A 26115-nucleotide genomic window follows, 5' to 3' on the forward strand; every position below is an offset into this window, starting at 1 on the left:
CTCAGTTCGCGATTCTAAAAAATGTCTTGGCAGTCAATCAGGTCAGTTCACTACCTCCAGACTGACAGTTTGAACCGCAAAGATGAACTGACAACTGACTGATTGACTGATAGCAACTCTGATCGTGTCGCAGGCGTGGCTCACGGAGAACATCCAAGTAGGCGAGCTAGGCAAAAAATATCCCGACGTCGCGTATCTGATGGAAGGTGACTCGCCCAGTTTGCTCTACCATATTCCCAACGGCCTGGGAAACCCCGAGTACCCGGAGTGGGGCAGCTGGGGTGGGAGGTACACGAGTAATCCGCTTGATGGCGATGCAGCTGCGCAGCAGTACGGCGATGCTGTGGACATGGCACAAGGTGTGAACGGCGAGATGTTCCTTACGAACCACGCGTCGGTGTGGAGGTGGCGCGATGCGTTCCAGCATGAGTTTGCTGCTAGAATGCAGTGGACGCTCAGCCCTTGGAGTCCTGGTTCTAATACCACGCATCCGCCCGTTGTGTTGCTGAATGGAACGTCTGGCCCGGATGCGTTGCATCTCAACGTCAGTGGTGGGGAAAAGGTGACGCTGGATGCTTCGGATTCTTACTCGCCGGATGGGGGCGCGAGTCTGAATTTCACTTGGTTCCAATATTCGGGTCCGTCTTCATACCAATCCTCGCCAAGCGATGTCCCTACGGTCAACTTGACGGATGTCACTGGGCCGGATGCGAGCGTCGTGCGTTTCACAGTGCCCTACGGAATGTACGATACATGCGTCGCCGACGAGGATGTGACTGAATTCGGTCAGTGGGGGGAGAAGCAGAAATGTCCGATTCTACATGTCGTCGTTGCTGTAAAGGATGTAAGCGCGGCGCACCCAATCACCAGATATAGGCGAGTGCTGTTACATGTGCAGCCCTACAGTCAAAAAGAAAAACGCTGAAAAATTTGTGTACTGGTAAGCAGCCCTTGGTAGAGGATTATATCGGTGGGTTAGCTTTTGCCTGCGTCTTTCTCTACCGGAACGAACATGAATAAAGTGGAACAAGGAATTTCTGCACAGCTTGATTAGAAACCTACACTGATCCAACTACGGTAGTCATGCAATATCAAGGCATGATACTAGGCCTCAGAATGACCTGCCTCCCAATCCCTGTGTGCTTACTCGCCCGATCAAAAGCCGTTTCCCAGTCGTCCAGTCCAAAGCTTTCAGTTTCAACAAACGTCCCAGTTCTGGGGAACAACCCTCGTTCAAGCATCTTGACCATTTGCACAAGATCGCTTCGTTCGTACATCAGCTTACCCTTTAGCGTAATGTTACACCCAACGCAATGCCACGGAGCGACTGGTTGATCAACAAAGCCCATTAAACTGGCCCTCCCGTTTCGACGAAGCGCACTCGTTGCAGCCCTAAGATGGGTCGACCTGGAAGCTTGCAGCGGTGTGAAATCCTGCACGGCATCGATGACACCGAAGCTCTGGAGCGTCTTTAGTTCCGTAGCCTCGTCTCCGGTGATCTTCACAGTCTCGATCGAAGCACCTGGGGTACCCTTGAGCACATGCTCTTTCAGTCTCGCAAGCTCTTCTTCGTTGCGGCCCATGGCGATGACTTTTGCGCCCATGGCAATCGCTACCTGCACGCCCGCGCCACCATATCCGCCTGTTGAAGGACACACGACGATGGTCTCTCCAGGCTCGAGTCTGATGTCTCGTAGTCCGCCAAAAGGGACCATAAGATACCCGATGTACATGAGATCTTCGATTGAGTAGCCCAGGTCCTGGCATAAGATGGTTTCGTTCATAATAATGCAGTTCTCGAGCGGAAACTTTGCGTATTCAGCGAATACCCCATCGCGCCAGACATCTCGCATCAGCTTCTTACTACCTTCTGCACCGCTGTCGTGAACTGCAGATAGGAAGAGCGTATCTGGATCATCTCGCGCATGGACTACGCAATCAACATAGACAAGTTGACCCTCGGTGAGAGTCGTGGCATCGGGTCCAACGGCTGCGATCCGTCCGATCGCACTGCCCCCACCAACTATAGGTGTTGGGAAAGAGTAGTGGCGTTCGCCGTTGTAGATTTCGCGGTGGTAGGAGAGGATCTTGCCGGCTTCGATGCGGACGATGGCGCTTCCTGGGTCGGCCTTGAGCATTGGCTTCTCGACAATCTGGAGGCCCGTATCGACACTGTCGACCTGCAGTGCGCGGTAGGTGGCAGGTAGATGAGTTGCCATAGTTGGAGAAGTGATTCAGGCTGGTTGTGCAGGCTTGGAGGTAGCAATATGGTCTTTGAATCGACGCCTTCTTATACTGTTGCGAACAATCGTCACAGGAGATTGAGTCGACGACTTGACGGATATAGAGTCAGCCGTATGCATTGTGAGACGAACTGTGACGGAGATAGACGGAGTTATGGGTGATGCCAAGGGCGATGTGATTCCAAAGTACCATGCTGCTCGGTCCTTGTGCGGACAAGCCGGAGAACATAGTCGGTCGTCGGAGATCGAAAGAAAAGCACACTTGACCCATGCGTAGATAGACCCGATACGTCAGTTCACTATCTTCCATTTGCATACAAAAACGTCTTCAGACAACATGTTGTCTGAGTAGACCATGGCCAGGCACCAAGACGGCCTTAGAATACAGCTTCTTCTTTGAATACCATGGACAGTACAGCCGAGCCGCGTTGCAGATCTTACCGCATTCAGGGGGTTATGCCATCTTCTGTCTCAGCGGGTCTATGAAGGTGAAGTTGTACGCCCTCACCGAACCCATTCAGAGAGAAGACCCCCAATGACCCTTCCGGCCTCCTCCTCCTCCTCATCCACCCATAGATTCCATATCCTATCTCAATAGCTTTGCAAAGGCAAAGTTGTAATCCCCCTACTAGGCTCGTTTAGAAAACAGGCACGTTCAGTTCATCATGTCGATAGTTCCAGTGAGTCAGTCACTCTGACAGCCAACCTTATCTGATGTTTGCCGTCCACTTGATCACATTCAACCTTCACCTGCATACTATACTATCAACTGATGGGTTTGGAGCACGAGGTGTCGCAAGTCGTCGCTGTATGCCTTAGGCAACCTACGCTAAACCCCTCCCGTTCGAAGGATCATGAAGGCCTTGACAAGTTCATTTCCCAGACAAATGAATAGGCAGAAAAACGGTAGACTAATCCACAAGTGACTCTGCATGGTCAGTCTTAGCCGTAGTTTATGGGCCTTATCCATGGGGTTGACGAGAATACAAGAGGGTTGGGCGGGAGCGCTCTCGAAGTGTCTTGTTTTTCTCTTTTTTGGTTGTTCAACTTCTCGCATCTCAAGTCCTTCTTTTTCTTTTTTTTTTTAGCGATTTTCCCAGTTCTGTTGATCAACTAATACCTTCAACTGGAAGAATCTCCGACATGCAGGCCCTACTATCCTTTACCTCACTCTCCCTCCTCGTCTTGCCAACAGTCGCGATGACCGGCATGGTCGGAACGTGCTACTTCGCCAACGGAACAGCGCTCCCCGTAGATCCAATCTACAACCAATACCAACCGTGTCAGTCTGGCGGCCCTTCAACGATATGCTGTGGCATCTTCCGTGACAATGTCGCTGGAGGCAACATTACGGCTGGCGACACAACGGACGAATGTCTGCCCAACGGCCTGTGCCAGAACCGAGCAACAACGACAGATGGGGTGGAAGAAACAAAGTAAGCAGAGTCGATGACATGAGTGCTACAGAACGACGGTTGACACTAATGCCCCGTCCAGATTCTTCGTTGATTTCTGCGCCGACGACAACATAGACAGTCCCAACTGTCTCAACGTCTGCGACCAAGTACGAGATTCCTTCGGCATTGCACGTATAACGCCCTGCGACAACGGACGAGCCGATAGCGATCGATGGTGTTGTGGCGATAGCACGGCTTGCTGTACGAGTAACGTTGGAGTGGTGAAGTTGCCACAAATGATGGGAGCTGCAGTATCGTCAAGTCGAGCGGGTCTGCCAACTACAGCACCGGTTTCCAAAGTATCGTCAGCATCGACAGTCTCAACTCCTACGACGGGGACGGAGGCACCAAGCAAGACACCATCTGCTGCGGTGGGGAATACTGGAGAAGATCCTAGCGTCACTGGAGGCGTGATTGCGGGCATTGTCATCAGCGGTGTCATAGGGCTGGCTCTGCTGGCAGCCGCCGTCTTCTTCGCAAGGAGGGCGTCCAAGTATAAGAGAGAGGCAGCGGCATCGAAATACGCTCAAGGCATAGCTGGATGCTTGCCCCAAAATCCGGATCAGGGACAAATGTCAGATTATCAAAAGTATATGCACGACAGCCAGCACACCTACAGTTCCGCTCAGCCGTCTGAACTACCACCGGCACCACCAAGCGAGCTTCCTTCATATCAATCGCCTCCTCCAGGAACTACACTGCCGCAACGATGAGGGGAGATGCACAATCCGTGGGGATGGTGGAGTTGCTTGTGGGTCGATCTGGGCGTGGAAGAGGAGACATGTCGTCGAGGCGCGTGAGGCATTAACGCAGGTGTCCGTTTTCCGCGGGTTTCTGGGCCTGCACGCGAAGCCTACGCAAGACGACCGTCCTGTCGGAACTGTATATGCACTTGACTAACATTGATGCGGGGCTGTTGAGAGAGGTTGAATGTAGCCAGAAGCACACGGGACGGTCTTTCTTTTATCGGCCACGGGCATACACAAGTGCTGGCTTACCTTGTTTACTCACACAGTACACGGGACTGCGGCTCCGCTTAATCGAATGTAACCCCAAGGTCGATTCTCTTGTGTGTAGAATGTGAGGAAGTTTAGAATAGACAGCATTCTGACTCGTATAAACGGATTTTGACAATTGGCATGACGAAAGTGGATCCACCTAGACGTCTGCGCGGTGCGCTCCGCGATGCATGAACGTGTGGGATTCGTCGCGGCATTGGTTGAGGTGCATAAGCGAGTGGCAGCGAAAACGGTGATGTTCACATGTCAGAGCATGTTGACGCCATGTTGCGTTATGCGCGCAGGCGAAGACGAAATGCATTATCGATGAGGGCAGGCGGCAGGACGCGGGGATGGAGGGAAGTCCTAGAGGGAAACCTAATTGAGACATGGGAAGCACGGAACAGGAAAGGATGAATCTTGTTGCGACGGGTTTAGCGGCCGGTGACGTACCGAGCTGGGTCTCGATTCACGTTTCTCAGCAGAAAATTTCCCAATTGCAGCGCCCCATGCTTTCCGACAAGCCGCGCAATCCTTGTAACTGACCGTCTTTGACTATCATGTCTGGTGTCCGAGGAAGCTTCTTTGATTGTCACCTCCGTCGCGTCGAGGCATTGTTATATCCGCCTCCAGCTGTGTTTAGCGGCCGGTAGTCCCTTACTGCCCACCTCTCCACTTATCTCTGCTTGGGCCTGGGGATGCTTCGCTGAGTTTTGATTGTTTCCTAGCATTGTTCTTAATCAGGCGCCATGCCGTCACGTCTGTTCTCTCGCGACTCGCCCGCCGCAGAGCAACAGCTTCCCTTCACCAGCGACAGCGTCAACGAAGCCGACTTCGCCCAGGATCCGTCGCAGGCTGAGCATGGCGGACACTCGCTTCCGCGCCGGATAAGAGGGGGTTCAATCGCCTCCGGGCCCCTCTCTGGATCGTATACGCGCAATCCTATCCGCTCGTTTGCGCATCAGACGTCGCATGGCTTCGCCGCCGATACCCCACAGTACTCGTCGCAAGGCGTGCGCGAGAGAAGCTCCCAGTTGGCCTCGTATGCCCTCGAAGCCGAAGACTACCAAGACAGACCGCCCTTGTCTGACAACGACGAGGGGCGCGGGTCGATAGACACGGGTCGATGGACCGACACCATCGAGGAGGATAGCGAGGCCGAAACGCCCGACACGGTCATCGGGCCCCAGCAGGACAAGAGCTTCTTCAGCCCCAAGCCGGCAAACTCACACGTGCCTGGCGTCGTCGTCGAGGATACTGAGCGGACCCCTCTGCTCCCCCAAACTAGGCTGTCGCGCGGGGGCCCCCAACAAAAGCAGAAGGCACAGGAGAGCCACTCGTGGACACCACAGTCAAAGTTGCGCTTGCCTCAACGCGTCAAGCACACGTTTGCTGCTGGCCGCCAACACATTCTGGGAGTGGGCCAGTCGCTCACAAACCCAAAGAACTACACCACGGATGCCCTCATTTCCAGCGCTCTCGGCACCGTTCAAATCACATCGGCCGTCTTCCTTGGACTCCTCCTGAACCTCTTGGACGCCTTGTCCTATGGCTATATTCTGTTTCCGCTGGGCGCGCCCATCTTCAGCAACACCGGCCCGGATGGCATCTCCATCTTCTTCGTCAGCTGCATCGTATCGCAGCTCTGCTACTCCTTGGGACTCTCCGTGTTCAAGGGCGGTGTTGGCTCTGAGATGATCGAGGTGGTGCCCTTCTTCCACAAGATGGCATACTCCATCATGGAGCAGATGGAAGGCAAGCCACCAGAGGCCATCATAGCCACTACCATTGTGTCCTACTGCTTGAGCTCCATTTTAACCGGTCTCATATTCCTTGCCCTCGGCGCTTTCAAGCTAGGCAATCTCGTCAGCTTCTTTCCAAGGCACATTCTGATCGGCTGCATCGGAGGTGTTGGCTTCTTCCTCGTCGTTACTGGCATCGAGGTTTCCGCGCGTCTCGAGGGCAATCTCAACTACGATCTCCCTACCCTGCAGAAGCTGTTCTCTGGAGACACCTGGTATCTGTGGACACTGCCTCTTGCTCTTGCCATCACCATCATGGTCCTACGGCGCCTGTCCAAGAGCCCATTCGTTCTACCCGCATTCTTCATCACTGTATTTGCTGTCTTTTACCTCATCGTCAAGGGCATCCTACACAAGGACCTCGAGCCTGTACGCAACGCAGGTTGGATCTTTGAGACACCCGAAGCGGGCGTCAAGTTTTACAGATTCTATTCTTACTTCAAGTTCGGCAGCATAGATGGAGCGGCACTTGCCAGCACTATCCCGACCATGTTCGCTCTCTCCTTCTTCGGTATCATCCATGTTCCTATCAACGTCCCCGCTCTAGGTGCTGCGGTGCGAGAGGACAACCTTGATGTCAACCGGGAACTGATCGCCCACGGCATCTCAAACACTCTCTCCGGTTGCCTCGGTAGTATTCAGGTAGGACTGTCTTGAAATGCTATACGACGATTGCTAACATGTTGTTAGAACTACCTAGTCTACGCCAACAGCGTCATGTTTGTTGACAACGGAGGGAACAGCCGACTCGCAGGCATCTTGCTTGCCTGTGCGACAACTGCAGTCTGGGTTGCGGGGCCAGCCATGGTCGGCTACATCCCCATCTGCCTGGTCGGCGCGCTAATCTTCCTCCTCGGTATCGATCTTATGAAAGAAGCTCTTTGGGATACTTTCGGAAAGTGTCACAAACTCGAGTACTTGACCATCGTGGCCATTGTACTCATCATGGGCGTGCACGATTTTGTTGTTGGCATCTTTGTGGGTATCGTCCTTGCATGCGTCAGCTACGTGGTGCAGAGCTCGCGCCACTCAGCTATTCGAGGAACATACAGCGGCATGATTGCAGAATCCACTGTTCGACGCCCGCGCTCAGATTCTCGCTATCTCAACAAGGTGCGAGGTCAAATCCGCGCCATCAAGCTAGGCGGTTTCCTGTTCTTTGGAACCATTGTCTCCGTGGAAGAGTACATGCGCTCATTGATTGACGACGACAACTTTGAAAAGAACCCCATCAGCTTCATCATTGTCGACTTTACAAACGTCATGGACGTCGACTTTTCCAGCTCGGAGGGATTCCAACGAATCAATCGTATCTTAAACACCAAGAACGTCAAAATGATCATCTCCGGCGTCTCCTTTGCCGATCCCGTCGGTCGCGCCCTCCAAAACGTTGGTCTGCTCGACGAAGATGGCGATGAAGAGTGTCCTCCACCACAAGTCTTCGAGGACCTAAATACGGCGCTTGAGTCTTGTGAGAACGAGCTACTAGAAGTCTTCCACAAGCACTGGAATCGCCACTCGTCAAAATCCCAAACAACACCGCCGATGAGTATATCCGGTAATGGCAAATCAAGCAACGAACCCATCGCGACAGGCGGCTCCCCCACATCCTTTGGCGCCAGCTCCCTTAACCCTGTCTTCTCCTCCCCACGCCGCGGCGCCCGCCTCATCGCCGCCCGCTCCACCATGCGCGAGTCTGGCGAAGATTCTCTCTCCATAGTAGACAACTCGTCGCTCAACACCAATAGCAACAACAATCAACCCAGCCAAGCAGTAGCAGCCCCCTCGCGCTGGCGCAACTTTGCCCAGCCCCTCAAAATCATCCTCCAAACTTTCGAAGACGTGTCCACCAAGAACGAAGACTTTTGGCACGCCGTAGCACCGTACTTTGAGCGCAAAGAATACCCCGCGGGCACCGTCTTGTACTCGCGCGGCGACGACCCAGACGGCTTCTACGTCCTCGAGCAAGGTCGTCTGCGCACAGAGTACGAGCTCGATCAGGGTAGCTTCTTTGAAGTCATCTTGCCGGGGACAACGTGTGGTGAATTGCCCTTTTTCAGCGAAACCGATCGCACGGGGACGGTGGCGGCGGAGAATGATAGTGTGGCGTGGCTCTTGACGAGGGACAGGTATAATGAGTTGGAGAGGAGGGAGAAGGAGGTTGCGACTGAGTTGTTGAAGGTGGGGCTCAAGTTGACTAAGGAGAGGATGGATGCTATTACTAGTTATGTGCTTGTTACTGCATCTTGAGATGGGGAGTGGAGGGGGCTGGTGGTGTGGGACGATGGATGATGAGATGAGGGAGGAAATGTCTAGAGAGAGAGAGTACGTGTGCTAGATGTATTGGAGGGATTTTATCTTGTTGCATAGCGTGTGGTTGTCTGTTTTTGTCGTTTGATATATACCACGGTGACGATTCGCTTCTTTTTCTTCCCCTTCATCTTTTCTCGCTTTTGCTATTGAACAATATGCAGCCCGTTTCCATTCTTGAGCGCTAGGACTGTTGGTCGTGTTGAATTCGAGAGTACAATCTTGATGTGTAACTGGGACAAGCCATGTTGCCGTTAACAGAAGAGAAGGGGAAAACAACATGTAACAAAATATGAGGTTGGTGCCCTAACTAGCGTCACTAACAATCTGGCTAGACTTTCCTTCCTGCCGCGCCCAAAAAAAGTCATCTAACCTAGATGTGCCCACTCACTCATGGAAGGGAAAAAAAATTACAAAAAGAATAGACACAATGTTCTAGCTGCTGCTCGTTTCGATCGAGCGTCCTCCGGGTTATGAGCCCGGCGCGCTTCCGCTGCGCCAAGCAGCTTTGATGAACAGTTGTTATTGGTGTTCGATGACATTTTGGAAAATTAGATGGTAAACAATTGAAGATATTTACTACTGCAGCAGTCGATTATCCCACGTACAGATCTTGTCCATTGATGTGTTCATTGAATAGCGGTGTAGAAACGATCGTAAGTGGGTAAGCAAGAGGGGGTGCGTGGGCGAAAGTAAAATTCGATAGTAGACGTGAGTCATGTTCCAAAACAACCAGCTTCCCTAGCCCACGACAACAAAAGTTAATCTCGTGTAATAGAAAGCTGGGGTACGCGTTCAAGGTTAGACATATACATACAACAACAACAACAACAACAACAATAACAATAACAACAACAATGTTTTGCTGTCTCACGTAGTCATGATAATGTTGGTAATGGAAGAATAACAGACTTGACTACTCTCAACATCTGCAAAATTTAGAAACACTTTGGTCTTATTACGAGAAATCTAGAATTGCCAATCTGACCACAAAGGAAAATGGTATCCCTAAGCTGAAAAAAAAAGATTCAAACGCCCTCTGCAAGTTCAACATGAGCAAAGACGAGAAGTAGTAGAAGAAGAGGAAGAGGAACCTCAATAGCCTTCTTCTTCTTCTTCTTCTTCTTCTTCTTCTTCTCCAACACCATCTTCCCCAACACAACCAACATCACACCCCCCTCGCCTCACACAAATGCCCACTCTTACTCAACACCGTCCCCAACCCCCTATGCACCTCGACCTGAAACCCTTCAAACGGCACCCTCTCCCCATCAATACTAATATACCCATCCTTCTGATTCTTAGGAATAATCCTATACGCGCTCACTTTGGTATAATCCACATGTTCCAGATCAAAAAACGTGTGATTTTCAATCGCAAGCAGCGTCTTGATAGCGGTATGCCGCGCAATATCGCCACGGATACGAATCAGATCTAGACAGCCGTCTGACGGCAAGCTAGCCGGAAAAAAGTTCGCGTCGGCAGACATGTATGCAATGTTGCCCGCGTAAAAGTTTCCAAGCGTGTTGTGCGGGATGAGTTGCCAACCAGCGGGCAAAGGGTCGTTCGCGGTCCCATATTTCAGGGCTGGAAGACCGGTATCGGGCGTAGGCACAATGCGCTCATCATCGGAACTGGGCGGTGGTTTACTCGCCTCGTTCTGATACGCTTCCCGCACGGCAGTCTTGTTGTCGTATTCGACTTTGACCGCGATATCAGCCGGATAACACGTCTTGCTCACAAGACGGACCAAAAACCCCCAGGTAAACCTCGCTGCACCCATCCACCTCAGATGCTCCGTCGCCAGATCCGTCTCGGCCACGATACCCACCGCCTGCGAGAGGAACGACAGCGTGCGGCGGTCTCCCTGCGTCACGCTCGACAAATCGAGCGGCGTGCGGATCCCCTTTACGACAGCCAGCGCCGCGAGACTGGGGTCGTCGGTGCCGTTGAAATTGAGGCTCATGGCGTTGCCAGAGCCGCAGGGGAGCTGCGCGACGGCCATCTTGTGCAGCGCGCGTGCAGCGTCTGCGCGCTTGCCCAGCCCGTTCCACACTTCGTGCGGGATGCCGTCGCCCGAGCAGCACGCGACGACATCGTACGCTTCAATGTCGAGGCTCTGTGCAATCTCTACGCCATGCCCGTTGTGTGTCGTCTTCTCGACGTCGAGGTCGCACCGCGCGGCCGCCAGGATGGGCGCAATCTGCTTGTGGTAGGTTTTGACGGCGCCGCCTTGTCCGCCAAAAGGGTTGACGAGTACTTTGATTCGCTTGCGTCGCTGCGAGGGCCCGTAGGCGCGCGAGAGTAGCTTCTCTATCCAAGCTTCCGTCAAGCGACTGTCGGGTTTGTCCAGGGCGTAACTAACGATTGCGGGACGCACGGCTTTCTTGGACAGGGTCTGCGCATATTGTATCGTGACCTGGCCGTCCTCGGAGTGCTCGGCCCAGAGGATGTTGTAAAAGGGTATGGAACGAGTGGATTTGTTCTCTGCGGTTGCGTAAGCGGGGACTGGGCCGTCTGCATCTTGTCCGCATATGCTTACTGCCAGCAAGAGACAGGCCGCAGCAGCCGGCGCTTTTACTCTCTAGAAGCGCTTCATCTGTACCCGCGTGAGTCGCGTATTCGCAGGCCGTGGTTGGCGCTGCGTACCTAGGACAATGAGGGAATCGGTTCCAAGAGTCAAGGAAGCATTTCTGCCAACAGCGAGTGTGTCAGGGACGTTGAGCGACGGATTCGCATTCATGGGCGGCTGCGAAGGAGTGGAATCAAGCAGAGGGTCTCGAAAGGGATCGTCGGTACCAGCCATCGAGGCCATGATTATTGTAAAGTGTCAAGAGAAGACGACGCACAGCATGCTGTGCAAGGCAACAAGGACCAGGAAGCAAACGTCGAGATTAGTAGACAACGAGGTAAGCTGACCACCGTCACGCTTCATGCGTACGTGCCCTGCGCTGCAAGGGCGGATCCTTGCGGATCACTCGTGCTAAACAAAAAGGAAAAAGACCCGCTGGAACCTGCGCGCGGGACGCGAGCCGAGGCATCTCCAGCTCCACCACCCATGCATGCAGACTAGACATCAAGCCAATAAACCTCATTCACATGACAATCCGAATTGAGATCTTGAATTCTTATGTCTTCAATACATGCAGCAATGCTAAATTAGCATTCACCCTATCCATCATGTCTTTGCTTCAACGCGCCCAAATGCAACACTCCAGGACTAAAAGCCAAGCGAGAAGCCTTCCTTTTTGTTACCCTTTCTTTAGGAACAAAACGCCCATCTCCCGTTACCCCGGACGAGTAGTAAGTGCTTTTTAGCCGGGAACTCATGCCACACCAACCTTATTCAGACCCTTCAACGATCCCAAGCTCAATGCCAAGCCTTGGGAGCGACTTCTTATGCGGACGAACCCGGTGATGGGACCACTGTCGCCTTCCTTCTCGATGCTCAAGTTGGCCAGAGCGTCCTCACCTTGTTTCTGTTAGCGGCGCAAGTCTAGGGTCGGGCTGTGCAGGCTTACCGAAAACACTCCTGGCATACAGGTTGGCTGACAAGAACTGGCAGTCGCCCTTCATCGATGCTTCTGGAGTCAAGCAGCTCATATTGGTACATGCCATGAGTTGCTTCAAGAAATCACGTAGCGTCTTGGCCTTGGAGTTGATGTTGACCTTGTTCTCCCACTCAAACTCGGTCCACATGGTCCGGAATTGCGTTTCTGTGCATTGCGCGGGCTTGATGTAGTCCATAATGTCGACGTGGACGTCATTGAGAATGACAACGTTGGAGTCGACACCCTTCTCACTGCGACATGTTAGCAATTATTGTAGACTGTCGAGGTGAATGACTGACCCTTCGTAGATGATGTTTCCAAAGATGACACCAGTGTCGGTAGATGAGACTGCAAAAGTAAGCATATGAGTCGACACACGCTCATGGAGAAAGACTTACCCTTAATCGTCGCTTGGATGTTGATGAAGTCGTGGGGTCCAACGTTCTGCGTTGAAGGGCGCTCGACTACCTTGAGATCACCGAGTGTTGCGAATTCGATAGTGAGGTTTTGTAATGTCTCAGTTGTCTGGTTCACGAGAAGAACATCGAGAACGATATCGAATTGGTGAACCTGGTAAAGTCAGCAAACAGTCTCGGTAAGTATAGATTGACGCACCTTGACATAGGCTTCTGCGTAGACTGAGTCTGAGAAACCAGTCAACTGTACGACGCGACTGAGTTTGGATGTGAGATCCTCAGTCGCAGTGTCGCCTCCAGTGGCGAGTTCTAGATCTTGCTCGACACCGTCACTGCCATCCGCGTCCTTCTTCTTTAACTGGCGGATGTTGAAAGAGTCATCAACGTTGACAGCCGACTTTGCACGCTCGGAAGCCTCCTTGGCTGCTCGCTTCTTCTCTTCCGTCTGAACCATCGTTCGGAATGATCTCCGGGTGTCCTCCAAGAAGACAGTCTCAAGCTCCTTTCTTTGCGAGAACTCGGAGAGCGAACGAACACAGGACATGATACGGTCGATGGAGTCTTCGTCAATAAACGTCTTGACGAAATGCGACTGGCCAACACGGATGATTGAGATCATTATGAGCATGGCCTCGGCGCGGAGAGCGTTGGTGCGAGCGTCGTCCTTTGAGATTTCCTTGTGGCGCATGACAAGCTTGGTGAGAGTGCTGGACAAAACTGTGGCAAGATAGTAGTCGCCGTCGAGGAGAAGTTGTCGTAGTGGAGGCTTCTGTGAGTTCTTAACCGCCTCGAGCTTTGCCTTGGCAGCGGCGGAGGAAGTCAGAGCACTTTCAGTTGCATAGGTGCCGTCAGCGAGCACTTTCCTTGATCCGGTTGGAGCTGCCTTTGCGTGTCCGTTGACTTGTTCACTACTCTCTTTGCCCTCTGATGCATCGTCCAGCAGTCGTTGCTCAGAAGCAAGAATGGGAATCTCGCCAAGTGATGAACGGATACCCTTCCATGCGTCACGGATATCCTTGGCCTCGAGGGAGAACTCTCCGATGATCCAGAGCACACCACGGTAAACCTTGCCGGCGCGTACTTCGCCAAGAGTCGAGACCAGTCGTTCGATGATGGAAGCTCTCAAATCTGGGAAGCGCTCAACAACCTCCTTGACAAACGAAATGACGTCGACTGCAGAAGCATTGCTGCTGACATCGGAGATGAAGTCCATGAGTGATCCGACGACGCTTGCTGCGACTTCGGGGAACTTGATGGCGGCGGAGTGTATCGACGAGATGAGGAGCGATCTGTATTCGGGGTTCTTCTCGTATTGTTCGTCCACCGTCTTCATTAGCTCCTTCTTCAGCAGCAGGACGACTTCCTCGACATTCCTGCTTGAGATCATCTCCATTGCGATGTTGAGCGATTTCTTCCGGACGTCCAGGTCGGTGCTGGACAGCACACGGAGAACCTCCATTGTCAGATCATCAAGGACTCCTTCATTCTTGTGTCGTAGTTGGTCAACCCTCTCCAAGACAATCAGCTTGACATTGTTGTCGGGCTCCTTGATAGCCAGCTCCACAAACTTTGCAGCAGCAGCCTTTACGGCGACTGGGTTGCTTGTGAGGGTTGTAAGGGCGTGGGCGGCCTCGTAGATGACGGTCGAGACTTGGGATTCGAGGAGGTCGAAGATCAAGCGGAGGTAGCGGGCCTTGTTGGATGGGTTTACAATAGCATCTTTGCGGATAAAGTCTAGTTCAGCGAGAAGGAGAAGCTCTTCGTGGTTGGGTATGGCGTCAAAGACGGTGCTGAGGTATTCGAGAGCCTTTTCATGGCTGACGGAGACGAGGGCGGCGAAGGCATTGCGCTTGCAAGTCGGGTCGTTCTCGTCGTCTAGGAATGTTACCAGAAGATCGGGCGCATCTGGCATGAGTTCGGGGAGATGTGTGAAGATGGACGCGATAGCGAAGGTTGCGTTCTTTCGCACGTATGCGTGTCGGTGTGCTAGGCACTGGCGCACCGGTTCTACAGCTGTCAGCATGACGTTTGGGAGAATGGAGGATATGGCTCTTACGTAGTAGGGGCTCGACAAGTTCAGCATCTCGTAGCTTGGTTCTGTTGCATGCATCAGCAATGTCCGGGGTGACGGCTTGGTGTATCCTACACGAAGCGCAATGTGTTTCCTCGTACGTATTCGTTGGGCGCCTGCAGGTCGAATCGAATCGCATTACTAGCACAGTCAGCAGCCGTTGCACTCGGCGTTGGCATCATGTCCTACCAGACGAGAATCCATTCCTGCCGTAGCTTGCCCTGAGCGTCGTGCTTGGGGCATACCTCGAAGAAGAAGTACATGAGCTTCTTGAGCGGCTTCGACTTGCTGGGCATGACGAATCGGATAATGTGCATGAGTAAACCGGCCTGGGGGTCGCCATTGAGCATAATCGAGAGGATCTTCTTCTGCAAAGCTGTCAGACGGTCGCATTCACTACCACCATCGCGGGGCACTGCAATTGCAAGAGCGCACCATAGTCTCGATCTTCTGCTCATCGCTGCCCTTTTCCAGAGCATTCTTCAGCTCATTCTGTGATGGTACGTCGGCAGCATTGTCCTGGTGCACCTGTTGTTCTCCGTCAGCTTCCCCATGTCCCCAGACCCACTGCCAGGTGTTCCTACCAGACTGTACGAGTTCTCGAGGAAGGCCGCCATGATGCCCGTCTGGCTCTGGTATATGCGATGGTCCCGAGATATACAGTATCCAGCTGCGATAACGTGACTCTCAAAGACCTTCAGCCCTCAGTGTCCCTTGGTGTCCAGAATAAGTGGGATGCTACGTGTATCGATCGACTTGGGCGGTGCAGAGGGTCGTGAGCTTTGGCGCAGCTGCAGGCAGGTGGCGGGGGTGAAGAGACGGAATTGCCCTGGCGCGAAGAGGTTGCTTCTTGGGTATCGGGGTGCAATGCTGGACTTGGCTGTTTACCTCCAGGTGTCTGCTCGAGAAATGGTCGCTCCAAGACCGCCCTCGCTAGGCTTGCAGGGGTCCGGCCGCCAAGATCTCCAACTCACCTTGCTGCCGTCCAACATCAACACCACGACGCGCAGCTGAACACGGCGCATTTCTATACGCGCAATTTTACACATCAGCCATACCCATCCGCAAACATGACCACCAACGAGCCATTCTATCTTCGATACTAGTATGCAGCCTATCGGCCTCGAGAGCACGTGCAGTTATTAACATTTTCGCAGCTCTGGCCACCAGGGCCGATTTGGACACGAGTTCCTGGGTGCGTACTGTCTGCAAGAGAGTTGCGGATGAGAAAAGTTGATTGTTGATCAGAGTTCGACTTTCGGGTGCTTGGAGATGGCCGCAGCGCATCTGCCCGTTATGCAAACAACTCCAACTACCGCAACGATAGCCTTATCCGGAAAGAGAGTACGAAATGCCCTGCGTCCGACGTTGCCAGTTTCTAACGCATCGTCAGTGTGTGTCAGCGATGCGTTGGTAGCCGAAATCAAGCGCATCGTCAAGGACAGTGAAATTCTCAAGTACGTCTCGAGCAATGGAAGCGCACACAACCATCTGCTAATCAGTCCTCCAGAGAAGATGACACAAAGTGGCCTCAAAAGAACAAAGATGGTCGTCAAGAGCTGGAAATTCGGTTAGGCAGCGAACACATCTCCTTTGAGGTAGCCTTGACCATGCCCATGACTTGTATTGATATTGACGATTGCAGACTGCAAAGATCGGCTCCCTCCAGGACGTGCAGGACTCGTCGGATCCAGAAGGCCTCCGTGTTTTCTACTACCTGGTACAGGACCTCAAGGCTCTGGTCTTCTCCTTGATATCTCTTCACTTCAAGGTACGCATAGCGCGCATTCGCATGTCGAGCATGCAAACTCACAACTTTACAGATCAAGCCAATCTAAGTCTCTCGCTGCCACATGTGAGCCACAGCAACGCTGCTTTTGCCGATAGCGCGCAGCCACTGCAGTGTGGCACAACCGCAGCTTGACGTCGAATGACGCAAGGACGGCGTATGGAGTCAACTAGAGGAACCACATCGTTTGTGGCTAGTGTCACCTGGTATCCGTGAACCTGTCGGGGATGATGATGTAGGAAAGAGAGGCGCCGCAAGGTCATCTGACCACGACTCGCTAGGTCTGACGGGGCGGCTCGGAAAGTCGCCATAGCACACTTGGCAAGGAACAATAATATGCTTCACAAATGTTCACAACAAGATCAGATAAAGGCTTCCTATGCTACCCACCTGGCCGTAGGCGTTCAGGGTTTTGGCCCCATGTCATCCCACGTGAGACTAGCGCCTTTTCCCCGCGTAAGTGCAGCGCTCAGCGACCCACTAACCGCCTAGACACGTCCGCCGAGTCCAAGTCATCCATCCAACATGCATACTTGCCCATCGCCACTACTTTTGGCCCTGCACCTCTGTACTGTATAATCGCACTCTCATCTTCCCTCCGTCTCATGTATAACCGACCCGTACCTTGCTTGTAATCTCCTCGCACCTGCTATCGGACGATGCCGACGCCCGACGATGAAGCCATGGTCTCGCCGGTGGAGCACGAGAGCATCGCTGGCCGCACGACCTGTCCGCCAGAAGATGCGCGCATTATCCCTACCCACGAATTGAATGATACACCAAGTCCAAGTGTGCCCATGCAGCAGCCGACTCCCTCGCCGCAAAGCTCGCGCGAGCCTACCCAGGCGCCCGACGATATCCACAGCAAGATATCAAGCACCAACATAGAAGCACCAAGCAGAGATATACCCACCCCCATGACCGCGACCGACGATGGCACCGAGGAGCAACGCACGTCTCAGGCTTCGCCGCTTTCCACGGCGGCGCCAGTTTCGCTGCTCGCCAATCACCTGTCGTCGCCGTTTCCTGCGCATAGGGTGCGTTGTATTCAGCATGCAGACCGAGCATTGCGCAACGCGAACATTGCTGATGGCGATACAGTTCATACCAAACACATCGTCCTCCCTCCTTCGGCCCGGTAGTCGCTTCGTGGGCACTCAAACCTCTGACCGCCAGAAGTATGAAGTCGAAGTCGAGATAAAACACGTCGATATGCGCGAGTCCTTCATGTGTGGCTACTTGCGCATCAAAGGCACGCACACGTCTTGCAGTACAATGTACAGAGCTGGCAGGCTGACTAGTCCCTAGGTTTGACCGAAGACCATCCCAGCTTGACGACATACTTCGAGGGCGAGATCATCGGAAGCAAATACACATTCATTACCCAGCACCCGGAATGGGGTTCCAACGAAAAGGTCGACCGACAACATTGGGCGCGGTTCCCTGCATACAAGCCGCTGTCAAAGTACTCCTCGCGCCAAGAACTGGTGACCAAGGACTGGATGCAGAAGGAGCACTTGTTCATGCGATGGAAGGAATACTTCCTCGTGCCAGACCACCGCGTCAGGACAATAAGCGGAGCGAGCTTTGAGGGCTTCTACTACATCTGCTTCAACCAGGTCTCGGGTGGCATCGAGGGCATCTACTTCCACGCTAAGAGCGAGAAGTAAGTCCCATCCCCCATCTCTCCCTCGATATAGAAATGCGCTGACCCCATCGCTAGGTTCCAGAAGCTCCAACTGGAACACGTCCAAGACTTTGGATGCCAGGGCGCAATTGAATTCCGATAATGTTGATGATTGAAACGAGAATTTGGGCATTTGGGTGTTAGGACTTAGCATTTGGGCGCACACACCGGGCTTGATCACACTTCTTGTATCGTATTTTCTTTCCCACGGACCATGTGCAGCGTGCGATAAGGTCGTAGGGCTTTTCTATAGTAACGTCCCTGGAACACCCAGGTCATGAAGTATTACGTCACTTGGCGATTGGCAAGAAAAGCAGCGCATCGTTGCGCGAACGGCTGTTGTGTTCACCCAATCTGCACTGGTGGACCAGAGACCCTGGCGCTAGCAAAAAACTCGCTTCGTGATACGCAACTACCGTAATCGACTATTACCTCAGCACCTGTGCATCTACTCCTCGACACCAACAAACTTACTTGCCCATCCAGCAACTTGCCGCTATATTCGGACATCACGCAAACATGCCAGGCGAACCAGCAAAGCGCACAAGGCGCGAAGAATACAGGAAATCCCTCCAAACAGATGAGCAACAAGGCGCACTACCCAAGAAGAAGTTTTATAGACAACGCGCTCATGCAAATCCTTTCTCAGATCACTCTCTCACGTAGTAAGATTAATTTTGATGTTTTGATTTCTCCCGAAAACAGCCAACTAACATGGACATAGCCCTACGAGCCCCGCAGACATGGACTGGGCCAGTCTGTACCCCAAGTACGCCAAACATGCAAAGAAAGAGATGGGAGAGGCGCAGAATGAGTCACATGATGTTAGCATTGAAGAGCAGCAGAAGCTTAATGCAATTACGCAAAATGTCGAAATCGCAGACATTGGATGTGGATTTGGTGGTCTACTCTTTGCCCTTGCACCCAAATTCCCGGATACATTGATACTAGGTAAGGATAACAACTTCACATGCCCGCACAGCTCCCATAGTCAAAAGAAAAAAAGAACCCGGTTGCAAAACAAGGAAACAGCCAGCAAAACACTCTACACATATATGAAATGATTATTGGAAAAAAATTAACAAATTTTGCACAGGCATGGAGATTCGCACCTCGGTAACAGAATACGTGCAAGAAAAAGTCCGCGCCCTCCGCGTCCAAAACGCATCAACAAATGCCTACCAAAACGCATCCTGCATCCGCGCCAACACGATGAAATTCCTCCCCAACTTCTTCCAAAAACACCAACTCGGTAAAATCTTCCTCTGCTTTCCCGACCCGCATTTCAAGCAGCGCAAACACAAGGCGCGCATCGTGTCGTGGACGCTCAACGCAGAATACGCCTATGTGCTGCGTCCCGGCGGTATCGTGTATACGATTACCGATGTCGAGGATCTGCATGTGTGGATGAGGGGCCATTTTGAAAAGCATCCGAGCTTTGAGCGTGTGGAAAGGGTGTTTGAGGAGGGGGAGACGGTGGATGGGGTCGAGGGCGTGGGTATGGATGAGTGTGTGAAGGCGATGAGGGTGGAGACGGAGGAGGGGAAGAAGGTGGAGAGGAATAAGGGGTTGAAGTTTGTGGCGTGCTTTAGGAGGGTTGAGGATCCGGCTTGGCCGGAGAGTAGTGGTCCTTGAGGTGGAGGGGGCGGGCTGGTTGGTGGAGGTTGACAGGAGTGAGTCGGAGGGAAAGACGGAAGTATCAGTTATATGCTCGGTTTTCTTTGCACAGATGAAATGCTCTAAACCACAGGGAATGGAAGTTTTCTGACTCAACTGAAACTTTGATGTACACCGAATGAAACCAGACAGAACGTAGTAGACTTGGCTGCGAAGTGGTGTTCGATACGCTCAGTTCTTTCTGCAAATCGCGTTCGTCACACCCCCGCCATATAATCATATACCGCATCTCTCACCGCAGCGCCCGCAGAGTACCCTGTCACTGGATTGGCTATGAGACCACCGATTCCTACCCGTGCTGGTCTGTATCACATAGATGCGTAGCAGTTCTTGTTCAAGACTTGGATGCCACCGACTTATTGACATAGTGTATCAGATGTCATAGCCATGGACATGACATGTATCAAGCATTTTCTGGTCTACCTCAGTTTGGAGAATTCGAATGAAGTCACCATGTCAAAGTCAGCAGACTCGACAGTGCAAACCATCCAAACTTATGGCTATATTTTTCGTATCCCCAAATACAAGCGAAACAAACTCATGTCTGCTCGGTCGTCACGATAAGATGTGCAAGTAAAGTAAAGCCAGTCAGGCGAGATTCTCAAGGCGCGTTCAATCATTGGAATGCTAATATCTATACACTATCCAGAAGCATATATTGTCTAGAGCTTCCTGTAGCCCTGAACTCTGATCTTCTAGAAGTTGTGCAAGTAGTCTCCGACAAAGCGCTTAGTCATTTCCTCGACAGTGTTGATATCTTTGAATCCAAGCCCCTCGATGATGTCCGCGGCCTTTCCTCCCAGATCGGCCATAGTGTTGGAAACATAACGGTGCTGAATCAAGTCAGTGACTTTCCATGGTGGGTGATTTCATCACAGCTCACTGACCTGGTAAGGCTTGTAGTCCTTGTTGTGGAAAACAAGGAAACGCTTGGTCTTGTTCTTGTCCTGTCCGTACTGGAACTGGTCATCGACCTTCAAAGTGAAGTTGTCGCCGTCCATCTTCTTCGACTTGAACTCGTCGAGCTTGTCGGTTTGGATGTAGATGACACCTTCGGAGCTGCCTGATCAAATCTCATAAGCCTGGAGGTATCGATCGAGGAAAGGAGTTTACCTACCACCAGACTTGACGGTATACTTGCAGACCCAGTACTCTTGATTGCGCTGGCGCAATGACTGGCTCCAGGTCACGTTGACCTTTCGGCCTTTCTCACCGCCGAGGAACTCGGCAGGGACGTAGATGGTGTTATCCTTTTCGACGAGAGAAGACATGGTGGAATAGTGTTGTTTGAGTTTGGTGAAAAGAAGACGGCTCTAGAGTAGTTGTTGGCTGTTGATGAGATGAGATGAGATGAGATGGAATGAGATGATATGTGGATGTTGGGTGTCTTTATACTTTTCAAGTCCGTCTTCTATGCTGCAATCTACGGTAATACTTAGGTGCTGATCAATGTGATTGCTCTCCTCGTGCAGCTCCACCTGCGAAGTGACCAACAAACATGGCGTGTTTCGCACCGTCTGCTCTAGATCATCGGGCTTCAGCTCGCCATTAGACTTGAAGCGTCCGTGCAGTTGTCGTGAAGCGCTTGAGTGTCATGAAGCCGTCACGATGAACATGCATACAGCTGTGCAGATGTCGGTCGTGTCCAGCTGATCGCTGTGGTGTTCGGCTGTCCCTTCATTGGCTGGATGCCCGGTGCCGGGACGGGCCGGGCTTCCTGACAGTTGATAGGTACACATCCTGACATGCAGTTTCTCTAGATCACTCCTTTCGTCCACGCCCTTGCATATTTCGCGGCCCGCTGAGCTGTGTGGCTTTTCACACTGCATTCGACAGGACGCTGCCGGGCACCCCGCGTTCTCGGCCATCAAAATGGACCCTGGGGGCTTGCCACAAGCGAGCTGAAAACGCCGGATTCTGGTAACACGCGAGGAACATACACGCTACGAGCTTCTCGCCTCAATTCTGATGCATGGGGTATTGTGCGCACATCGCAGAAAAGACCGTACTATCGCCCGATCGGTTGTACCCCGCTTCAGTCACCTCAATATGGAAGCGCGTCGTTGAGGACTACTTCTTTCGGTCATTGTGGCTTTCATGTAGCTCCCATCCCCCGTCGCCAGTCGATTGGTCGAGTAAGTGGTACACCGCTCCTGTAACTTCATCCACATCACGCAGTACATACTGCTGTTGGTGGAATGCTATGAAGACCGCATTGGGCGATTGATTTGAGATACGGGAGGCGGGGGTACTTCTCGCTACCATGAGAGCAAGAACCTTCCAATTCTGGATCTGCGGTATACCACTCTAGAGACAGCGAAATATGGAATGATTGACTACCAACGACTCATGCCATGCAGCTGTAGTGGTGGTGGCTGTCTGAAAGCTCTATCACGACGTTCCAGCTCGCCAACTAGAGTGTTGTATGCATGTTCAAGCTCATGCGTAGTAGGTGACTGGTGGTGCATATGGCTGTTCGGAGATAGTTGGAGCTGTGATGCAGGTTGAAGACTCCGCGTCACTTAAGAAAGAGCTTAGAGGCGTTACGGGAGAACAACCATCCTGTGCAGCGAGATTCTGGGTATCAGACGTTGTCCGCATTTTTGCAAGTTCTTCCTCTTCACCTTCTGAACTGAGGTTTTGGTTTACTTTACCTACCTGATGATTTTGTCGCATTAGTTTTGCATGTTTGCTCTTCGTCTGCCATCTCACTCCAAAAGTACATCAATATGAGCTTCTGGGACGATCCAGTCTTCGCTGGAACAGCACAACCAATTTCCGCGACAACAGCCGATACCACTCTGAAGCAGTCAGTTGGCAAGATCGAATTAACGGATGATCAACTACAACTATACAAAGAGGAACCACCCAAATTCACCAGTTGGGATGGGTTCTGGGCTGACCCAGTATTCGCGAATGTCGCTGGAAGAGAAGCACCTCTTCCCGAAGGGGAGACCCGTGAGTTCTGGAAGTACGAGCTAGATGAGTCTGTCTCACTCAGCTCACTTTTCCCGGATCTGTCATCTACAGCATTTGGATCGGTCGCCTTCCGGAAATCGGCCATCGAGTGGTGGTCAAAGCCCATTCTCGACAAGCCAGCTGGATTATATCTCCGGACTGAGATCGAGTTCAATGGTCTGCTCGATGGGGTATTCGAAGTTTTCAAGCAGTTCCTTGGCGATGAGGCAAAGCCAACGCTCCGGATTTCTGCGTATCTTGGGGTTACACAGGTACCGGATGGAACGTATGCCTCAGATGGTCTGACATTCGAGGGTTCGTTGCTTGGCTTGAAGTCTCAAATGCCACCGGGGTTAGAGCTTGTCACCATCCTCTCTGTAGGGGTACAGGTCAATGTTGGGAAGACCAACACCACCACGGAAATCGAATCGTTCGTTGCACCTGCAAAGTCAGAAGATGTTAGCTGCGCTGTCATCGGCGAACTGCATGCTTCTTTCCCTGGATTGACTGGTCCACTCTTGTTAGCATACAAAGCCTCTCTTGGAGAGACCTTCTTGAGACTGGATATGACCATACCTGGGGACGGAAAATGGAGGAGCCCACTTGGTGTTGAGTCATTGCTGGTAAGTAAAATTATGATGAACTCAGGTCCAGTATGCCAGGCTGATGGTTGCTTTTAGCTCGATGAAGCGAAATTCTCGATCAACATCCCACTGCCAAAGACGGTCGCCAAGCCGAGTGACGACACAGTCCTAGCTGCGTCCAAACAGGATGTTCAAGCCCTAGCACCAACAACCGAGTCCCAAGAGCAGACAGCTTTACTCCCAGGTGGAGCAACGGCAGCTCAGCTTGACGCATCGCTATCCTTTACTGTGTCGGCGAAATGGAAGACTTCCAGCAATGGCGTGGTCAAACTGACTGGTGCTATATACAAACAGTATCCCGATGCATCATACATCGAAGGAACATTAGAGAGAGTCACCTGGAGTGACATAAAGAAGCTGTTTTCCGATATTCACGGCGAGGATCTGGCAACTTCCGATCATGAGATCACCTGCGAGAAGCTGACTATCAGGATCTCCAAAGCTCAGCTTCTGCTCAGAGGGTCGCTTTCCATCGATGGGAGGCATTTGGCCGCAGCCACCATCGCCATCACCTCTGCCGGTATTCTCATCAGAGCAGATGTGCATGAGTTCTCCATAGATGACGGCTACGTCACTATTCATGATGCTTCGCTTACCCTGATGATTGGCAAAGCGGCTACTACAGCCTCTCCTGAAGGCAAGGAAAAGCAGCCAGAGACAACTCAGAAAGGCTGGTATGGTGGACTCGAGGTCGCTGGTCGGATCACGATTAAAGAAGGTGTCTCCAAGCCTATGGATATCAGAGTCGTCTTCACTGGTGGAAAGCAGAACGGAAAGATGTTTTGGGTGCTTTGTGGTAGCATGGACTCTGATGTGTCATTGAGAGACATAGTGTCTTCTATCGATGAGCATTCCGAGCTTGATCTTCGACTAAAGTCTGTCTGTCTTGTGGCCTCTAACATAGACAGTCCCAAGTGTCATCTCAACACAAACGGCTACGTGATTAGGCCTGGGTTCTATCTGTGGGCTACTTTACAGAAGATACCGTGCATTCAGATTGGTGGGAAGGTCAAAGAGCCTGCAGCAGGCGATACGACACAGCTCTCTATTGGTTGGAAGAAAGGCAGCAAAATTCCAAACGTCTCGATCTTCTTACCGAAGTCCTTGAAGATCGACATCGGCCCACGTTTCAGGACGAACAGGTTCGAGCTCCAGATTGGTAGTGACCGTAGCCTGCGCTTCGTGGGGGGCTTCCAGGTGCGCATGGACGACAATACCGAGTGGCTACAATTTGATCTTGCCACGGAGGTCAAGGCATTGGAGGTCGCTGGTGAGCTGGTATTCACTGGACATATCAACAACCCTTTCGGACTCAGCAAGGAAATCACGATTGGCCCAAAGCTTGCTTTAGGAGTAAAATTCAAATGGCCTGTACTCGTGGCGACAGGTCTACCTACGGGTGGTGGTATTCTAGGCTCCTTCTACCTTGGTAAGGTCAGCCCAGACAACGCATATGGGATGGCGCTCTACGTCTGTGAAGATCCCAAGGACATGCTGATCAAAGTCAATGCACCATCCATGGACTACTACAAGCTGATCCAGTTTGTCGGAGCCATTATGGACAGAGAGGTACCTGCCACAGACATGGAGATACTTCAGCTCAAGGATGTCGATATCTACGCCAGTGGAGGGGTAGCTTTTGCGGGTGACTATTACCCCGCGGGCATTCGGTTCAAAGGGAAAATCATTGTGTTTGATCATGAGGCGGGCATGGACTGCTCGCTCACTACCGAAGGACTTCGACTGAAAGCATGGCTTCAAACCATCGAGCTCGGACCACTCAGTATCGGCGGTACTATGACACTACCAGATAAACCTGGTGTAACTTTTGCGTTGTTGGATCTGGAGCTTAGTATGACGACACAGAAATTCATACTCAACGGCTTCGTGAAGATCTTCAACCTCTCAGCATCCATCGACCTACATATACAGCTCATGCCAGATCCAGCCTTCTTCTTCAACTTCGAGTTGCTATGGAGCGATCTTCTCAGCATCAAAGCGAAGGCTTTTATGATCAGCAAAGGTGAAGAGAAGAGCCTCTCGAGGAAGCTCGCAAACGCGGACTGGACTATTGATGTAGCTATTGAGCAACAAATTATCCAGAGGATGGTTGAGACGATACGAACGGCCTTGGAGAAATTCCACGCTGCTGTGAAAGCAAAGATCGCGGTCGCTCATGGAGCAGTTGCGGCAGCTGAGGCAGAGTACAAGGCCGGAATCGAAGAAGCGCAAAAGACCTTGATATCTAAGCGTTCTGAGTATAACCGACGCCACAATGAGCTTGATGACAAGATCGCGGCACTGGAGCGTGAAGCCAACTCTGGGATGAGCGCACGCAATAAAGATATCCAAGATGCGAAAACCAATGAAACAAAGTCGACACAGGAACAGAGTTGCTATCAGTCAATCAGTCAGTTGTCAGTTCATCTTTGCGGTTCAAACTGTCAGTCTGGAGGTAGTGAACTGACCTGATTGACTGCCAAGACATTTTTTAGAATCGCGAACTGAGACT

General features: G+C 52.0%; 11 protein-coding genes and 1 non-coding gene across 12 annotated transcripts; 7 read left to right on the plus strand and 5 right to left on the minus strand.

Annotated features, from left to right (window-relative positions):
* Positions 1-113: 113 nt before the first annotated feature.
* Positions 114-925, plus strand: J4E82_011380 (uncharacterized protein; the record flags this gene model as incomplete). The annotated part of the gene is made up of 2 exons (XM_051737588.1): positions 114-844; positions 899-925. Coding segments are annotated over 2 exons (758 nt in total), but the record flags the coding sequence as incomplete, so codon positions are not given.
* A 166-nt stretch (positions 926-1091) lies between these two features.
* On the minus strand, positions 1092-2219 carry J4E82_011381 (uncharacterized protein; the record flags this gene model as incomplete). The annotated part of the gene is made up of 1 exon (XM_051737589.1): positions 1092-2219. One exon carries the CDS (start codon positions 2217-2219, stop codon positions 1092-1094), a length of 1128 nt encoding a protein of 375 aa, XP_051582644.1.
* Positions 2220-3386: 1167 nt separating this feature from the next.
* Positions 3387-4413, plus strand: J4E82_011382 (uncharacterized protein; the record flags this gene model as incomplete). Its single annotated transcript, XM_051737590.1, has 2 exons — positions 3387-3679; positions 3741-4413. The coding sequence occupies 2 exons, from the start codon at positions 3387-3389 to the stop codon at positions 4411-4413; spliced, it is 966 nt and encodes a 321-aa protein (XP_051582645.1).
* A 1034-nt stretch (positions 4414-5447) lies between these two features.
* On the plus strand, positions 5448-8750 carry J4E82_011383 (uncharacterized protein; the record flags this gene model as incomplete). The annotated part of the gene is made up of 2 exons (XM_051737591.1): positions 5448-7142; positions 7191-8750. The coding sequence occupies 2 exons, from the start codon at positions 5448-5450 to the stop codon at positions 8748-8750; spliced, it is 3255 nt and encodes a 1084-aa protein (XP_051582646.1).
* Positions 8751-9246: 496 nt separating this feature from the next.
* Positions 9247-9318, minus strand: J4E82_011384. The gene has a single exon. It is a non-coding gene; the product is annotated as a tRNA-Met (tRNA).
* Positions 9319-9978: 660 nt separating this feature from the next.
* J4E82_011385 (uncharacterized protein) lies at positions 9979-11616 on the minus strand (the record flags this gene model as incomplete). Its single annotated transcript, XM_051737592.1, has 3 exons — positions 9979-11297; positions 11353-11409; positions 11460-11616. 3 exons carry the CDS (start codon positions 11614-11616, stop codon positions 9979-9981), a joined length of 1533 nt encoding a protein of 510 aa, XP_051582647.1.
* A 520-nt stretch (positions 11617-12136) lies between these two features.
* J4E82_011386 (uncharacterized protein) lies at positions 12137-15465 on the minus strand (the record flags this gene model as incomplete). Its single annotated transcript, XM_051737593.1, has 10 exons — positions 12137-12282; positions 12332-12612; positions 12661-12709; positions 12760-12931; positions 12977-14784; positions 14834-14874; positions 14924-14989; positions 15038-15216; positions 15284-15376; positions 15433-15465. The coding sequence occupies 10 exons, from the start codon at positions 15463-15465 to the stop codon at positions 12137-12139; spliced, it is 2868 nt and encodes a 955-aa protein (XP_051582648.1).
* Positions 15466-15918: 453 nt separating this feature from the next.
* On the plus strand, positions 15919-16686 carry MNH1 (Protein mago nashi; the record flags this gene model as incomplete). Its single annotated transcript, XM_051737594.1, has 7 exons — positions 15919-15953; positions 16006-16043; positions 16097-16192; positions 16242-16305; positions 16359-16446; positions 16494-16619; positions 16672-16686. 7 exons carry the CDS (start codon positions 15919-15921, stop codon positions 16684-16686), a joined length of 462 nt encoding a protein of 153 aa, XP_051582649.1.
* Positions 16687-17296: 610 nt separating this feature from the next.
* Positions 17297-18427, plus strand: J4E82_011388 (uncharacterized protein; the record flags this gene model as incomplete). Its single annotated transcript, XM_051737595.1, has 4 exons — positions 17297-17674; positions 17739-17889; positions 17946-18303; positions 18361-18427. 4 exons carry the CDS (start codon positions 17297-17299, stop codon positions 18425-18427), a joined length of 954 nt encoding a protein of 317 aa, XP_051582650.1.
* Positions 18428-18843: 416 nt separating this feature from the next.
* On the plus strand, positions 18844-19959 carry TRM8 (tRNA (guanine-N(7)-)-methyltransferase (tRNA(m7G46)-methyltransferase); the record flags this gene model as incomplete). The annotated part of the gene is made up of 3 exons (XM_051737596.1): positions 18844-18989; positions 19049-19275; positions 19421-19959. 3 exons carry the CDS (start codon positions 18844-18846, stop codon positions 19957-19959), a joined length of 912 nt encoding a protein of 303 aa, XP_051582651.1.
* A 737-nt stretch (positions 19960-20696) lies between these two features.
* On the minus strand, positions 20697-21272 carry J4E82_011390 (uncharacterized protein; the record flags this gene model as incomplete). The annotated part of the gene is made up of 3 exons (XM_051737597.1): positions 20697-20834; positions 20889-21064; positions 21119-21272. 3 exons carry the CDS (start codon positions 21270-21272, stop codon positions 20697-20699), a joined length of 468 nt encoding a protein of 155 aa, XP_051582652.1.
* Positions 21273-22730: 1458 nt separating this feature from the next.
* J4E82_011391 (uncharacterized protein) lies at positions 22731-26075 on the plus strand (the record flags this gene model as incomplete). The annotated part of the gene is made up of 2 exons (XM_051737598.1): positions 22731-23582; positions 23640-26075. The coding sequence occupies 2 exons, from the start codon at positions 22731-22733 to the stop codon at positions 26073-26075; spliced, it is 3288 nt and encodes a 1095-aa protein (XP_051582653.1).
* Between the last annotated feature and the right edge of the window lie 40 nt (positions 26076-26115).

This window comes from Alternaria postmessia (assembly GCF_024291825.1).
Source record: "Alternaria postmessia strain BMP 2775 chromosome Unknown scaffold_194, whole genome shotgun sequence".
In the NCBI taxonomy this organism is placed as follows: Eukaryota; Fungi; Ascomycota; class Dothideomycetes; order Pleosporales; family Pleosporaceae; genus Alternaria; species Alternaria postmessia.